A 13,002-nucleotide genomic window follows, 5' to 3' on the forward strand; every position below is an offset into this window, starting at 1 on the left:
AATAATTAAATATAACAGCCGAATTGTGTGAAGAAAGCAAAAAATTGGACCACACAATGAGCATTGTTCTGTGGATGATACCACCTTGTGGTAAAGTGAAAAACAAGCTAACAACAAGTGTAAATTCTTGTATTGTTGTGTTCCTAAAAATCATCATGTCCAACAATCAGATTATTGCTAATAAAGAAGATTTATTCGGATAATCACAAAATCTTCTCCAACACAGTATTCAGCAAGGTTTGTATTGGTTGCTTGTTGGTTTCATCCACCCAGACTTAAGCTCCTTCATTCGTTGGTGGTGTAAAACGATGGAGAATGTTCTTCTTGGTGAATTGTGGATATCAACCTTATAGACGTAAATCTAGCTTCGCATGACAAGGGAAAGTAATCTATTGTTACTGTGTTTAAACCTTTGGCTATCGTTAGTTTAAATCTTCTCCTCCATCACAAACCAATCCAAGTTTTCTCATTTTTTTTGTTGAATATTTAACGGTAACAATTAGCGGAGCGAAAATATTTACTGAGTGGTGAAGTTTCCTTTGCTTTTCTTCACAAAACGCAGAGTGCCATATTAAAAGTTGATCATGATTTTGAAGATTGGTGACTCAAGAGTATGATTAAATTGTATAATTTAATTACAATTAATTGTAATAATAAAATATTATTTCTATTTACCTTTAAAAAAATGTTTAAATGTGAATCCTTCAACATTTTTCTCCGAAACACTAGTACTATTTCCTTTGTTAAATAATGTAAATTTTCCAATTCAACAACATTAAAACAACAATATGTGGTAGCTGAGGAAAGTAATTGCAAATATTGTTTGATCGACAGTGAGCACTCACTACTTCGGAAGTCGATTCAACATCTCTCCAAGATTTGATAAACAAAATAATCAGAAGGCTTTCAAGACAATACAGTCCACATTCAACAGATTTACTCAAGCATTTAATAATATTCTATTTCTTCTGGCCAATTCCATTCCTCCTCTGTGAACACTGTCAATGTTTATTCAAAACTGGATTCCGATTTATTGCCCTTCCTTGCTTTCCTTAAAATTCTTGGTGGAGAATATTTATTGCAACTTGTCCTCTCAAAGAACAAATGTATCTGCCAAGTTATTATAATTCTTCAAACGCCTTTTCGAATTTTGACTCCATTCTGTACTTTCTCTTGCACTGTGCTCATAGATTTGTTGGAGAAATTAAGGTGTAGAAAGCAATTACTGGAGATTTATCCTGATATAATTACAATGTTATTGGAAATTTAACATTCTCATTTACTATAACGAACAAATCACTTCCAAACTCTTAATTGTCTGCTCTATAATATATGGTGGAGAGTATTGCAATCTGAAGAGTACACCGTTCCCAAACAGACCTCAATATATACAAATTCACAATATCCATACGTATTATTGGCACAATCCCAACCAGGACTGACCAGTAAAGATGTTGAAGGAGATGTTGTCTAACCAGAAACACAGCAGTGACTGCTTTAAGAAATTAATTTAAAATATGGCTTTTAGTTGCGAAAGATATTCTAGTGTTTTACCGTTTTGTGATTATAGATGTAAGTACCCTTGGCTCAATTGGAAGAGCATCGGCCTACGGAGCCGGGGGTTGTGGGTTCGAGTCCCACAGGGTATAACTTTTTAACTTTTGTAATTTTTCTTACTGGTGTAAGCACAACTAAATCTTCTCAAAAATCGTTTTATTAATCAAAATTATTAAAGAATGAAGACAATGAATCAGAGCACCAAAACTCATCTCGAACCAAACCTTCCTCAGGAGTTGATTCTAGGGTATTGTTAAAGTCAAATAAAAAGTCTAACTGTGAGAGTTCATCAAGGTTGGCACTGCTTGTGGCACATGTACTTGTTGTTGCTGATTTTTCATTGCATGTAGTATCCAGTGTTGGTTGCAACAATTTGTAATCAAATGAGGTATTGTTGTTGGAATAAGCCATCATTGACATCATGGATGGCATACTTGCAACAATATTAGGGTGAACATTCTCCACATCACCAAACTCTTTCTTTACAGTTATCAGCTTGTTCTTCTTCTTTGGAGAAACAAATGTTTGTTCTTCCTCTTCTTGTTTTACAATGTTTGGATGAATAGTCTTCAGTATGGCATGTATTGCTTCTTCATCTGAGGACGAAAAACTCTTGCATGCATCATCACTATGTTGTTCACTATCAGTGTCATTGCACTTTCTCTTCTTACTCTCGGTTGTGGTTCTCTTTGAATTTCTATCTTGAATGAGGAAGGATTCTATGGTTGTCCACTCAACACCATTCGAAGAGTCATCCCTATCTAAAAGTTGTATTCTAAATATTCCCTTTGTACCTCTATTTCCCTTGTTAATTGATACCTTGAGTTGAGCTCCAAACTCAACCTCTGATATCTTGCTCAAACTACACATTGTCTCTTTACTTAGAAGTGAGTTTCCATCTTGTGTCACAAGCATGGTACCATTAGTGGGATCTCTCAATTCAATCATACAATAGTATCGGTTAGGTTGGAATGAAAACTTGCTATTCTTCATAAATTTGATATTAATATCAAATTTTAAAACATTACTCTTCTTGATAACAGTGTTGGCTAAACTGCTTGTATCAATATTTGTTAATATTTGGTAGGAGAGAATACATGAGGAGAGGTTACTTGTCTTATCATGTTGTTGTTTGAATAAGACTTGATTGTGAAAGTCGATTGGTTTACGGTTAGGCATTCTGTTGTTGTAATGTACAAGATGTGTTTGTTGATTGGTCGGATGTGTTTTTTGTAAACTTGTGTGTTTAGCACCGGATGAACTATTAATAATGAAGGTTGCTTGGCCTTGAAGAGAATATTCGGTCAGGTGCTTGTTTGGTAGTGGAGGCAAGCTTTTTGCTGTTCGAGCTCTCAATCTTTTTTTTTGAATATAAAATAATAATATTTGTGATGAAGGTTGGTCGAGTTGCTTGCCACCTCCAAAATCGCAAAAATTTGTTGTACTTTCCACTCGAGCTGATTTTCAGCGGTTCATTCTCTGTTCAGGCTCGCTTGGATTTTGTGCTTAAAAATTTTTTTAGGTCGTGGCATTTTTAGAAGTTCCGCCATGAGCGGGAAAGCTAGTTTGACGTTTACAATGGGAATACTAAATTTTTGGTAACTTTGATTTTTCACTTTACAATGAAAAATTTTTATTTAGGGATTGTGTTACATCTTTTGAAGGCAACTACAGTAAAATTATACAATGGCAAGTTGGGAAACTGCCTATATTTAAGTTTGGCTTGTGATTTTTGGTGCTTCTAGCAGAGTTTGAGGGAAAATGCGATTTTCTTTATTCTGAGCCTATTTTTCATTGTGATAGTGAGGTAACGATCAAAATTCGAACGCCTCTGAAAATACTATACCTCAAATAGTTTCTACTGATGTAAAGTCAATAATTGTGGTTAAAAAAGAGAAAGAAAGCGTTACATTTGTATTTTATGGCTATTTCTGTTATTTACTATCTATTGCACATTTTTAATGCAATAATGTGAAGCAGGGGTTCCCGAGTGGTCAAAGGGGGTAGACTCAAGTTCTACTGCGCAAGCTTCGTGGGTTCAAATCCCACCTTCTGCAACTTTTTATTTTTCGATTACTTAATGAAATTGCTATTTTTTCTATTTTCTGGTAGTATTTGATTTATACTACATAATTGGAGAGAGTCTATCTGTTACAATATATATTTGTTCGAAAAATAGCCTCGGATTGAAAACTTTCATTTTTAGCACAAATATTTAATAAAAAAATGCAAACTCAACTATTGGAAACCTTGGAAAGCAACATTTCACACGAGCAAACCATCATACAAAGAACACAATCCTATCAAATTATTGGCTTTCTCGGATTTACATGTGCAATCTCTCTCTTCAAGTTTGGAAGAAACAAAAAATTAACAACACCACTAGCAGCTGTCTTGTTCCCTTCCTCTTGTTATCTATTTGGATATAATACAGTTTTGAGAAGGAAAACAAATAGAAAATTGGAAAAGTATTCGGAAATTTATGAAAATGTGAAAAATTCTTCTGAAATGAGTAAACAAGAAGGAAAACAAATTTTGGAATTAATGAAATCTATTCGAATTTCCAAATAATTAATTCATTATTCAATGGAAGGTGTGAATTTCATACCTTGTTCAGATTCACTTTTGGATTCGTCTACCCGTTCTAATTCTACTACGATCTTCCATCAAAATTACACAATGACCCATTTCTACATGTTTTTTCAATTGATATTCCTCATGAACTTCATAGACATTCTCCTTACACACATTGCAATATCTGTAACCATTTAGACTATCACTCATTGAATCAATTTTTAGTGGACATTCGTATTCCCATTCACAATTTTCTATAAATTCACGTTTGTAATCTATTGGGGAATACAATGTTTTGGACTTGGATAATGGCAACGAGTTTGGAGAATGAATTTGTAAATGGATGATTCGTCTACGGAGAATGTGCATCCAATTTTTCACATTTAGAGTTTTGGAATAATTGGAAAAGTAGAATAGAACTAGGGGTTTCCAAATGATTGTTTGAGTTGGTTGAAATGTTTCATCATTTTCATTGTAAACATCTTTGATGGAAACTATTCTTGAAGACATGTTCATCTCTTCAAGTGGTGAAATATCATCAATTGCATCATTGGCACGAACTTTGGAGAAGAATCGAAATAGTGGCATTTTTTTATTAGAGGTGTTTCATATGATTGTCGATGCCGTTTCTATTGTGAAATTCCACACTTTTTATTTTACAGGAATAGTTTTGAATTTTCATTTACAAGTTAGTTTGGATTCCACCAAAAGGAAAACTACAGAAATTGTTATAGAGGTCAAGAATCAAACCAGGAGTACCAGGAGTGAAAATTGCTTCAACCGTGTCATTGATTGTCCGCCCTCTGTGTGAAACCTCATCCAAACAAACATCAGCATCCTCAAATAATAAATGCTCATGCACATTACATGAAAATGCATCCGCACGCTTTATGCACTATTTCTACTCTCAATAAAACGTTTCAACTCTCTTCCGAAAATCAACAGAATAACAACAATAAGAAAAAAACAATTTAATAATATTAAAGAGAAAATGGTCGTTGAAATTGCTTACTTTGCTGGTCCTGGTCGTGCCGAAGTTTTAAAGTTAATTGCTGAAGTTGGTCAAGTTGAATACACCTTCAAGGGTATTCCTCGTGAAGAATGGCCAAATCACAAGGTAACCTGTAGATATGGACAACTTCCTTACCTGAAGATTAATGATGAAACAACCTTGTATCAAACCATTGCTATTGCTAGATATTTGGCTCAAGAAGGTGGTCTCTATCCAACTGACCGTCTCGAAGCCAGTGCCAGTGAAGAATATGTTGCTGCCATTGATGATATCATTGCTGGTTTTGTTAGAATTTTCTTCAGAACCCCAGAAGAAAAGAGAGAAGAAGAATTGAAAGCCTTTTCCGAAGGTATTTTGAAGACTACTTTGGTTGCTTTTGAAAAGGTTTTGGAAAAGAATGAAGGAAACTTGGTTAAGGGAAAGCTTACTTGGGCTGATTTGGTATTGTATGATATTGTCGTTAATATTCAATCTAAGGGAGCTGATATTTCCTATGCTCAAAATGTTCTCAAATTGAAGGAAACTGTCGCTGCTCACGAGAGAGTTAAGGCATTCTTGGAATCTGATAGAAATTTGAGAAAGCAACAATAAATTGTTTACATAACTATTAATAATATAATTGATTGATTCAATAATTATCTATTTTTAATGCATTATTGTTCACCATAATGATGATGAGATATCTATCGTTCTTGTCCTTAATAATCACCGTAATCCAAAAAGAATTGAATTAGAGTTAGGTGCACCTCAAAAATCCTACAATTACCGCTGCTCCTCAATACTCCTCGATACTCCTTATCTTGTTGCTTATCTTCTCTGAACAATAATAACATTTCATTTATTAAAAAACAACAAACAACAATAGTATGGATCCATCCAATTTACTGGAAGAAGAGACAACACCAACTCAGAGAAGGAAATCGGCTGTCGAAACTTCATCCCTCAAAAAGTCAACCATTTCAGCTCTAGTACTAATCGTTACTGGAGTTGCTTGCTTGGTTATCGCCATTGGCTTTTTATTGGTCAATTACTTGTTGGATGGTAAGTCACTCCATCCTTATAGGGTTTTCTAATTAATAACTATATATTGTGCTAATTCTTCATCTCTATTAAGATAAGAGAAAATATCAACTTTCAACTTGGACAAAATATAATGATAAAAACATTATGAATCATGTCATGGAATTGTTAGGAGTTTAAATTATCATTTCCAAAAAATTGAACTCTCTCCAAATAGAAATCTATGGAAGCCAATTGTTAGAGAACTTTTATATCAACTCAAAACTGCTCCTTTAGCCGTCCACAAGATTAGTTTTGCCTCAAAGGACGATTATTACCTTGCATTAGAATGGAATTTTGTTACCAACAAATACTCACTTGAATATTATCAAAACGGTCAATTATTCACCTCAGTTGATGTTGATTTGGAAGGAAATTATGTCTTGCCAGAAAAGGGTGCATTTACTCCTTCCTCACTGAATGATTTGGTATTTTGGAATTCTTACACACAAGCACCAAATTCCCAAAAGTGGAACTTTAAAGCCAACGAAGAATATTTGGACGTAACTGCCAGCACTGGTTTCTATGCAGAAAATGGAAGATTGAATTACTTGATTACTGTCACTTATTACTCCAAAGGCTTTTCCAAAGTCATTAATGTACCACAAACACTTAATTCTAAATACTATTTGATAACTCCAGATTTGAATATGATTGAGGCGTATGATGAAAGTCCAATTGGCAAGAATAAGTTTGGAATTGGAAGAAAATCATTGCTTAACAGTGATAATACTGATGTTAGAGAATTGGGCAAGTATATGCTCTCATCTCAACATGTTGAAAAATGGTTCTACCAAAAGTTTACTGCAGATGACAGTGGCAGAGATTATTATGTAAAGGTGGAAACTTTGGATAATTCATGGTGGTTGGTGCACACGATCGCTGTTGATGATTATGAATATGACCTTGTCAAGTATTTCACTGTAGTTGTCTTTTTGATATCAGTTGTTGCTGCCTTTGTGTTGATGTGTCTATTTGGAGTTCAATTTAATGTTTACAAGACTCATGTTGCAAAGAAATAAACATCTTTGTTTGTTTGGAAAGCTTCTCTATTTCCAATCATTGCAAGATTCAATTCAAGAACCACCTTTGAAAACTGGAAATATTAAAAACAAGTTTAGTGACTAATATTAATTCTAATGACAATGTTTGGCAATGAATTGGCGTCAAGCTTTAGTGATAGAATTGTTAGTTTCCTGTTGTGTGCGAAAAGGTTAATGGGATTGAGTTACAGATTCAGTAATTTGTCAGCTCAAATATGATTTGAAAATTCTATTTTAATGGTCATGTTCTAATCCATTTTAATTGACAATTCTTTTTCCAATTCCTTTCCAAATTCAGAGTGAAATCTATAAAAACTGTCGAGCATGTTGTGTTCACACACTTGTTGAATTTCATTGAAAATTGAAATTGAGATGATGCTTTCCAAATTGGTTCCGTTCATTGAATTGTAGATTTCTATAATTTCTGGAATACCATTTGTAGATCGAGCAATGTTCAATTCGAGAGGAGCTCCCAATATTACATAGGTCTTTACAATTGTTCTGAATAATTCGACTCGTTTCTTATTCGATTTGATCATTTTGAATTGTTCAATGGCATTCCACATCATGACATCTTCAGGACAATAACTCTTTTCATTGAATAAAAGGAATTTTGAATTCCACTTTTTAGAGGTCAAACATTTCTTGATGTGATTCGAAGAGTTTCCTCCAGAACTTTGAGAATCTCTTGGTTTTGAAGAGGAGGTACTTCTTTGATAGATAAAAACTGGAAGGAAATGAGCTACAAATGTATCCCATATACATCCAAATACAATAAACATTTGCCATGGAAAGAAATAGTCAACTCTTTACAATAAATGTTAACTATTTAAAAACTACTAAAAGGTAACTTACAAAGTATTAATATCAGTAAAGAATGAAGGTATGGCATACAATAAACTTGATAACAACCATCCTACACAAATTAAAAACAGCTCCAACTTAATTTTCCACACATCATTCTTCATAAACAGAGCTAGCACAAATAATCCAAAAATAATCAACACATAAACTCCAAAATGAATTGCCATAATCACCAAATCAAGTGTTCCATTTCCACATCCTTCCACCGAAAGTAAATGAGTGCCCCGAACGAACGAAGATACTGAGCTATTCAATCTATCTGTTTCAGCAATAATGGCATTGTAATAATCTGCAACTCCAACTGAAAAGTAAATTATCAAGTGAATTCCATAAACAACCAGGAAGAGTAATCCAATGAATTTGGAGCTTGTGAAAAATCGATAGATTCTCAATTTTTGTTTGTCAAATTTGGAAGAACTCAATCTTGATATTTCTTGGCTGTTTGTAGAATTTTTGGAGGTTTTTCTTTTAGGAATTTCTACTTGGATGTGTGAATCAGCATTGGTTTGTTTAGTTTCAAGCTGTGAATTAGAATCAGTAGTAGTTTCTTCTTGATTATTCACCAAAGCAAGTGAACTAAACGATTGTGAAATGGAAACTCCACTCAAACTCTGCAGCTCCACACTATTTCCATTATTTCCACTCGATCCTTCCACCATAAAACTACTTAGATCATTCAACTCCATGCTTTGGCTCAATAACTTTCGTTTTCCAATTTTCACTTTCAATTGATTCATCCAAGTCAAGGCAATCAATCGAACACATCTCCCAATGATAATGGCAGCCAATCCAGGCACTGCCATCCAATAGGTGAAGGTAAATAGAAAGCACGGATAGGTCTTTCTGGAAATGACAACTCTCAACAGCTGAATTAATACGAAAGCATACGAAGTTAAAGTTCCCAGAACCATCAGAGCAGGATTTCTGGCAATGGATATGTAGTTAACCTCCTTGTTGCCTATTCTGTTGGTTTTTAGTTTCCATTGTTTGTAGAAGAGGCCAATTAGACAGGCAATTACCATCACTGTGTAGAACCCAAGAAATAAACCAGCCGAAACTCGACTTGTGGGATAATCATCACATAATCCTCGATAACTCGTGTAGCCCATTTCAAGGAGAATAGGATGACATGCGGCTGATGTATCATTGATAGAAGAAATAGAATAGTTCATGATAGAACCTGTGTGAATTTTTTTTCAAGTTTCGGATAATCAAATCATGGATGATTAACGTTAACAAAGACAGCAAGGGCTTCCGTAAGAGGCAAGGGCTATTAAGTTCCAATTCCAGAAATTGTAAAAAGTGAAATATTTACCATTAATATTTTTACTTTCAAAATTAAAATATTAATTTCCGTTTCTTCTGATTATTATATGTATTAAGAATCGTTTGAGTCTCTATATATCTTCAAATTTAATTCCCAATTCTTGTTCCAATTCCTTTCTAAATTCAGAGTGAAATCTCAGAAAACTATCAACCATGTTGTGTTCGCAAACCTGCTGAATTTCATTGAAAATTGAAATGGAAATTGAGATGCTTTCCAAATTGGTTTCGTTAATCGAGTTGCAGAGTTCTATAATTTCTGGAATACCATTTGTAGATCGAGCAATGTTCAATTCGAGAGGAGCTCCAATCAAAATGTAGGTTCTCACAATAGTTCTGAATAATTCGACTCGTTTCTTATTCGATTTGATCATTTTGAATTGTTCAATGGCATTCCACATCATGACATCTTCAGGACAATAACTCTTTTCATTGAATAAAAGGAATTTTGAATTCCACTTTTTGGAAGTTAAACACTTCTTGATGTGATTTGAAGAGTTTCCTCCAGAACTTTGAGAATCTCTTGGTTTTGATGAATTTCTATTCCTCTGATAGACAAAAACTGGAAGGAAATGAGCTACAAATGTATCCCATATACATCCAAATATAAGGAATAATTGCCATGGAAAGAAATAGTCAACTCTAATTCACAATTATTTGCAAATCAAATTTCAATTACAATATTTCTTCTTCCAATTTAATGGATGTAACTACTTACAATGTAGTAATATCACTAAAGAATGAAGGAACAGCATAGGTAATTGTCGACAACAACCATCCCACACAAATCAATGACAATTCCCATTTGATTTTCCACACATCATTCTTCATAAACAGAGCTACAATCACAAATCCCAACAAGAGTATCAAATAAGCTCCAAAATACGTGGCCATCACCACCAAATTATAAGTTCCATTTCCACATCCCTGCTCTGATAACAAATGAGTTCCCACCACAAAGGACAACTTTTTGTTTTGTAACTTTTCCAATGAACCTGATTGGACATTGAAATAATCAGCAACTCCAACTGAAAAGTAAATGATCAGATGGGTTCCATAGATCAGTGCAAATAGAATAGCAATGAATTTTGAGCTGGTAAAAAATCGATACATTCTCAATTTTTGCTTGTCGAATCTGGAAGATCCCAATCGAATAATTTCTTCACTATTTTCAGAGTTTCTCTTGTTGTTTGCTGTTTCATTATTTGATCTAGTCACTATACTTTCGTCCTTCTTTTCTTTCTGTTCTGAACTACTTTCCACATTTGTTGCTGGGCCAAGATCTTGTTGATCTTCATTCATCAAGGCCCCAATCGAACTAAACGATTGTGAAATGGAAACTCCACTCAAACTCTGCAGCTCCACATTACTTGCACTCATCAATTCTACTCGATTCTCATCCATCAATAAACTCCTACTCTCCGTATTCTCCAACATGAAACTCTGACTCAATAACTTTCGTTTTCCAATTTTCACTTTCAATTGATTCATCCAAGTCAAGGCAACCAATCGAACACATCTCCCAAGAATAATGGCAGCCAATCCAGGCACACCCATCCAATAAGTGAATGAAAACATGAAACAGGGAAATAATTTCCTCGAAATGACAACTCTCAACAATTGAACTAGTGTGAAAATGTACGAGGTGATAGTTCCCAAGACCATTAGTGTTGGATTTCTTGCGATGGATATGTAATTCACCTCTCTGTGTCCTATCCTATTAGTTTTTAATTTCCATTGTTTGTAGAATTGACCAATTAAACTGGCAATCACCAGAGCTGTGTACAATCCGAGTGTCAGAGCTGCCAAAACTCTACTCGTTGGATAGTCATCACATAATCCTCGATAGTTTGTGTAGCCCATGCGAAGGAGTGCTGGATGACACGCAGCCGAAGTGTCATTTATTGCATAAATTGATGTGTAGTTCATTTTGGCTTTCAATTTTTTTTTGCATGAGACTTTCTGCCACTCGATGATTGTTGACAGTTTAAAGGTTTCTTGAAGAGGCAACAGGATACAAATAGATGAAAGCCAAATCGCAAAGTTCATTCTGAATCAAAACTAAAACCACTGTCCATTCAAACCAAAAATCCATCTATTTCGAATAAAACAATTGTATAAATATCAAGTTTCACCTTTCAATATTTTCTTCAATCCAGCGCACCACACTCTTTCCATTATTATTCACCCAAATACCACCACTACAGCTTCTAAGTCCAAAAAGTAATTTACAGTAAATTCACAAATATCTACAGTACATTTAACTACCCACCTCAATTCAGAATATGAAACATACGCACGTTATTATACTGTAGTAACCACGTTGCTCTTATTTATATAATAGATTATCGCAGTGCAAATCAATATCAGATATTATCAAAACAATCATTATAATTAATACAGGCAATATATCGCTCTCAAAGTTCATTGACCATTAATTGATGATTGAGGTTGTCAAGTCGTTGTTGGCACCTCTGTGATTATTTACTGTGAATACTTTGTGTTACTTTTAAATTGTGTTATAATTGAAAGTAGGAAGGAATTAAGGAATTAAGGATTCTTTCATCAGTTTGAATTTACAATGATGCTTTCGCTTAATCCAATCAAAAAGAAAATTGAAATATATGGGTAGTCGTCGGACCATTCACATGAATGTCAAAACACCAATTTCAAGTGTTACTGGTTGAACGGTTGCAACGAAACCTAGAAAAATTCGCCATAATTAAAGATGTGGAAAATTTGGCTTTGAAAGTGTCGAGTTTCAATATATTAAAAAGGAAGAGATGTGGACACGGCACTGTATCCAAGATACAATGAATGTGCAAACCAAACTCGTGAATTTTTGATTGTTTTTTAAGTTTTCAAGGATAGAAAATTCTGAATACTTGTTAATCAATACATATTGAACAACATTAAGGACATACACTAGTCAGGTCTGAAAAGAGCTCAACAAGCCCAAAAGAAGATTATAAGGTCCCTGAAAGAGCTTACTCGCTTAATGAACTAATAAGGATAATGAGTGTTTCGGATACTCGAACTCAGGCAAGCTGTGCTTAACAGTTACTTTTTAGAGACGAGTAATATAAGAAGAACAAACTGCTTGTTACGATGGTTTAAAAAGTGAATATTGAAAACCAGTAATACAATTAGAAAGAATTACTTCTTCCCCATGAGAATAAGAATTAGAAGCAATCTCGATATTGATATTAACAACAAAATGATGTAGGGACATAAAATGGTACATTGCCTGTTTAAGAACATCCTTATAGAATCCGCTTCACTGAAGAAAAAGTTGTCTAGATTAAGCTAGTAGATTCCCTTAATCAAATATCTCAAAACACCCTCCCCATTTAATCTACATTCTCTACAAATAAAGAAATCGTTTAAGCACATTGATGAGAATCACAGCGCTTGCGCATAGCACAATAAACACTTCATACACACGTGTGTGGAGGAAGAAAAGGTCGTGCCATTCTATCACAAATTCTTCCTCCATGTTGCTCCTCCACAAACATCTCACCAACCAACAAAACCTTAAAAAAAGCATCAACAAACAACAGTTTTAGACTG

The 13,002-nt window shown here is 34.2% G+C and overlaps 7 protein-coding genes and 2 non-coding genes across 9 annotated transcripts; 4 read left to right on the plus strand and 5 right to left on the minus strand.

Moving 5' to 3' along the window:
• Positions 1-1,576: 1,576 nt before the first annotated feature.
• NAEGRDRAFT_t523 lies at positions 1,577-1,649 on the plus strand. Its single transcript has one exon. It is a non-coding gene; the product is annotated as a tRNA-Arg (tRNA).
• A 51-nt stretch (positions 1,650-1,700) lies between these two features.
• On the minus strand, positions 1,701-2,736 carry NAEGRDRAFT_80953 (uncharacterized protein; the record flags this gene model as incomplete). Its single annotated transcript, XM_002673328.1, has 1 exon — positions 1,701-2,736. The coding sequence occupies one exon, from the start codon at positions 2,734-2,736 to the stop codon at positions 1,717-1,719; it is 1,020 nt and encodes a 339-aa protein (XP_002673374.1). The 3' UTR covers positions 1,701-1,716.
• A 797-nt stretch (positions 2,737-3,533) lies between these two features.
• NAEGRDRAFT_t524 lies at positions 3,534-3,614 on the plus strand. Its single transcript has one exon. It is a non-coding gene; the product is annotated as a tRNA-Leu (tRNA).
• Positions 3,615-4,176: 562 nt separating this feature from the next.
• Positions 4,177-4,719, minus strand: NAEGRDRAFT_51623 (uncharacterized protein; the record flags this gene model as incomplete). Its single annotated transcript, XM_002673329.1, has 1 exon — positions 4,177-4,719. One exon carries the CDS (start codon positions 4,717-4,719, stop codon positions 4,177-4,179), a length of 543 nt encoding a protein of 180 aa, XP_002673375.1.
• Positions 4,720-5,122: 403 nt separating this feature from the next.
• Positions 5,123-5,734, plus strand: NAEGRDRAFT_71505 (uncharacterized protein; the record flags this gene model as incomplete). Its single annotated transcript, XM_002673263.1, has 1 exon — positions 5,123-5,734. The coding sequence occupies one exon, from the start codon at positions 5,123-5,125 to the stop codon at positions 5,732-5,734; it is 612 nt and encodes a 203-aa protein (XP_002673309.1).
• A 275-nt stretch (positions 5,735-6,009) lies between these two features.
• Positions 6,010-7,224, plus strand: NAEGRDRAFT_71506 (uncharacterized protein; the record flags this gene model as incomplete). Its single annotated transcript, XM_002673264.1, has 2 exons — positions 6,010-6,184; positions 6,440-7,224. The coding sequence occupies 2 exons, from the start codon at positions 6,010-6,012 to the stop codon at positions 7,222-7,224; spliced, it is 960 nt and encodes a 319-aa protein (XP_002673310.1).
• Positions 7,225-7,493: 269 nt separating this feature from the next.
• Positions 7,494-8,027, minus strand: NAEGRDRAFT_71507 (uncharacterized protein; the record flags this gene model as incomplete). The annotated part of the gene is made up of 1 exon (XM_002673330.1): positions 7,494-8,027. The coding sequence occupies one exon, from the start codon at positions 8,025-8,027 to the stop codon at positions 7,494-7,496; it is 534 nt and encodes a 177-aa protein (XP_002673376.1).
• A 69-nt stretch (positions 8,028-8,096) lies between these two features.
• Positions 8,097-8,912, minus strand: NAEGRDRAFT_71508 (uncharacterized protein; the record flags this gene model as incomplete). The annotated part of the gene is made up of 1 exon (XM_002673331.1): positions 8,097-8,912. One exon carries the CDS (start codon positions 8,910-8,912, stop codon positions 8,097-8,099), a length of 816 nt encoding a protein of 271 aa, XP_002673377.1.
• A 594-nt stretch (positions 8,913-9,506) lies between these two features.
• Positions 9,507-11,295, minus strand: NAEGRDRAFT_71509 (uncharacterized protein; the record flags this gene model as incomplete). The annotated part of the gene is made up of 2 exons (XM_002673332.1): positions 9,507-10,074; positions 10,151-11,295. 2 exons carry the CDS (start codon positions 11,293-11,295, stop codon positions 9,507-9,509), a joined length of 1,713 nt encoding a protein of 570 aa, XP_002673378.1.
• Positions 11,296-13,002: the final 1,707 nt, after the last annotated feature.

The sequence above is a fragment of the Naegleria gruberi genome (assembly GCF_000004985.1).
Source record: "Naegleria gruberi genomic scaffold NAEGRscaffold_47, whole genome shotgun sequence".
Taxonomy (NCBI): Eukaryota; Heterolobosea; class Eutetramitea; order Acrasida; family Naegleriidae; genus Naegleria; species Naegleria gruberi.